At 32.6% G+C, this 3,617-nt stretch overlaps 1 protein-coding gene across 1 annotated transcript in view; it reads left to right on the top strand.

The window, feature by feature from the left end:
• The window catches only part of LOC107694743 (solute carrier family 45 member 4-like), a 28,785-nt gene that overhangs the window by 12,934 nt on the left and 12,234 nt on the right, over positions 1-3,617 (top strand). The window contains exon 2 of the mRNA XM_016494422.1: positions 364-552. Coding sequence (XP_016349908.1) covers positions 364-552 — 189 coding nt within the window. The remainder of the gene's footprint in view (positions 1-363; positions 553-3,617) is intronic.

The raw sequence follows: 3,617 nt of genomic DNA, 5'->3' as shown, positions 1-3,617 counted from the left end.
TTTTTTTTTTTTTTGAGTGAAATTAAATTACATAAATCTGAAATTTAGACTAAATTTGAACTAAATATTTTTTCAGTGAAGTATAGATGTGATATTTTGCAGAGGATGTTGAATGTTAGCAATAGCATTAGTATTATAAGCATTGATCTGGTTAGGCCGAATTATGTGGGGTTTTTTACATTTTTAATGATGAAACTCCTTTTCTAAATGGGTTTTATTGGGTCTTTTATCATATTACTGTTAATGCTCATTTATGAAAGCAATAACTCCATGTAATGCAACCCAAAACTGCTTTTGGAGCAGCACTTTGACTGAAACCGTGTGCAGGAAGTGACATGAGATCTGTGTTTGTGCTGCTCTCAGGTCTTCCAGAGCAATACTACAGCCTGACGTGGTTCCTGAGCCCCATCCTGGGTCTGATCTTCACCCCTCTGATCGGCTCGGCCAGTGACCGCTGCACGCTGCGCTGGGGCCGCAGACGGCCCTTCATCCTGGCGCTGTGTGTGGGCGTCCTGCTGGGCGTCGCGCTCTTCCTCAACGGCTCGCTGATAGGTGAGCAGCTCCGAATGAACCTGAACCTGAACTCTTTCAACAGGCAACATGAAATCAAATTTACTTTACTTTCTTAATACATGTTCCTGGTCTTAGTGCACATCTATCTGTCTCCATTTCTCCATTCTCAATATAAACATTTCTGTAAAAAACTGTATTTCCGAAACTTTAAAACTTCGGCGTCAACGTGAAATCAAAATGACTTTTTTACTTTCTTAATACATGATCCTGGCTTTAATGTGAATGATTCATGAGTGCATATTATTTCAAAATTATCCCAATTAATTCATTCATTCATCCTTGTCCATAATTTTGCCATTTCTTTATAATGGCGCTTTTCCACTGCATGGCATGGTACGGCTCGGTACGGTTCACTTTTTGGGGGTTTTCCACTGGGTACAGTACCTGGTACTTTTTTTAGTACCACCTCAGTTGAAGTTCCAAGCGAACCGTACCGTTACCAAAACGTGACGTGTAAACTCTGCTGATCACGGATTGGCCGGAGAGAATCGTCACTACCTGCATCACTGAACTTGCGACACAAACACAAAAGTTTTAATATATTTTTTAATTTATTTTATTTTTATTTATTATTTTATTTTAATTTTTTATATCATTTTATGTTCTGTTTCTTTCTATTTCAAATTTCTTATATTTATATAATTTTTTTTTCTTTTATTCACCTTTTCTGTGAGCACCAAATCTGTTATTTTATTTTGTTTTATCATTTTATTTCTATTTTATTTTTTATTTTGTTTTTTTGTTTTCTAGCATTTATTTTTTTTATTTTACCCATCTTTTGGTCTTCTCTACATTTTCACAATTTCTTTCTAAACGTAAAATGGCCTTTTTCATGAGATACTGTATTCCCTCTCTGAAATTCATTTTCAGGGGCTTTTTTAAGAACCTTTTTATGAGGGCATATTTGTTTTTTAACCATAGAAAATAACATCCTTTTGTCAAGTACTTCAATTGATTAAAATCATTTATACAAATTCTTAATCTGATTAATTTGGTGGGTTATTACCAATAAAATGAATTCAGCATAAGCTCGTGCTGTAATATATATATCTAACGAGGCAAAAAATCAGTTGATACAGATTCAAAACCGAGAAACCTCTTACGGACACATTTTTTCCAGTGCACTTTGAAGTTTTGTGGTGGTGTTGTGGGTGTTTTCTTCTGGACGATTGCCGGGCTTTTAGAGGATTACTTGCCCGATAATGATTTCCACAGCAGCCTTATTTATGATTCGAATCATGTGAGAGGGAGTTATTTGAATAAGGTTTAAAGCCTGTTACTCTCACAAACAATCTGCTTTCTAGTCTGATCCTATTTTCTTATTGAATCTGGTCATAAGATCATAATTTTGAGTGCCAGCTGTGACAGACATCAGACGTCCTGACCTGAAAATGTAACCACAAAACCTACTGCAATCAGGGTCATAGAGGTCAGACACACTGTGAGACATGAAATATGAGTTACTGTAAAGATAAAAAAAATATTTAGCCCTACATTTACGATTTATGTATCTGAATTGAATATAAAATGTCCATCCAATTGGATTAGCATACGTTTTAACATTAATAAACTTGACTAAATTTAATAACTAATTAATAAATAACTACATTTGATGCATATTTGTCAGTCATAAATGAAACAGGTCAGATTTCCGCACTCATCAAAATTATGGCATGGTTTATAAACTATTTGCATTTAATTGATTTTATTTAAATAATACAATTTTCAAAATGCATTTATACAAATCACTCAAAACCAGCATAAATCTGTTCATTTTGAAAATTATTAATTTATTCATTTGAAAAATATAAACATGGTTTATTAGGTTAAAACTGTGTAATGTAACTGTGTTAAAATGGATAGAAATGTTATATGCAATTCAAATAGATACATTTAATTTTAAGGCTAAATATTTTGTTCTAAATATATTTATTACAATTTCTTTATTTGTATTTATGTATTTTTGAGTGAAATTCAAATACATAAATCTTACATGCAGGCCTATTTCTTTTTCTTCATATTTGTTTTTTTGTTTGTTTGTTTGTTTTTTTCCCTAAATACTTTATTTTTTATTTTATTGTGGAAACGCAAACCGTGCCGAGCCGAACCGTGCCGTGCCGTACCACGCAGTGGAAAAGCGCCATAAATTTAAAGGTAACTTTTCTTATTCATTCATTCATTCTTCATACTTTCACTAATTATTTCTAAATGTAAAGGCAACTTTTTTCATTCATTCATTCTTCATACTTTCTCTATTTCTTTCTGAATGTAAGGGTAACTTTTCTCATTCATTAATTCATTCATTCTTCATACTTTCACTAATTATTTCTAAATGTAAAGGCTACTTTTCTCATTCATTCATTCATTCATTCTTCATACTTTCACTAATTATTTCTAAATGTAAAGGCTACTTTTCTCATTCATTCATTCATTCATTCTTCATACTTTCACTAATTATTTCTAAATGTAAAGGCTACTTTTCTCATTCATTCATTCATTCATTCTTCATACTTTCACCATTTCTTTCTGAATGTAAAGGCAACTTTTCTCATTCATTCTTCATACTTTCTCGATTTCTTTCTGAATGTAAGGGTAACTTTTCTCATTCATTCTTCATACTTTCACTATTTCTTTCTAAATGTAAAGGCAACTTTTCTCCATTCATTCATTCATTCATTCATTCTTCATACTTTATAATATATATATAAAATATATATAATTAATAATCTCTTTAATAATTAATCATCTCTTCCAAATTGAAAGAACTTGCTCCATCTCTGAAATAACTTTTCACTTCATTTTTTTAGCTAGAAAATGTTAACTAGTAGTCAACCTTGCGTTAAATAGCTTGCAAACAGCAGTTCATGCTGACTCTAAACGTTTAACCAGAGAAAACGCGTCTTGCATGGGTCATGCTGTCTTTCTGAGGGTGAGATGCTTGCAGAGACAGAGCTGATTTTTGCAGGAACGCTTCTGTTCTTGGCACAGAACATGTGACGCTGTTATCACCGCCACATTTGTATTCGAGGGCAGAAGTGACACAT

This window comes from Sinocyclocheilus anshuiensis, unplaced genomic scaffold (genome assembly GCF_001515605.1).
Source record: "Sinocyclocheilus anshuiensis isolate Anshui unplaced genomic scaffold, SAMN03320099.WGS_v1.1 scaffold1497, whole genome shotgun sequence".
Lineage (NCBI taxonomy): Eukaryota > Metazoa > Chordata > Actinopteri > Cypriniformes > Cyprinidae > Sinocyclocheilus > Sinocyclocheilus anshuiensis.
This window is presented reverse-complemented; position numbering and strand designations above follow the sequence as displayed.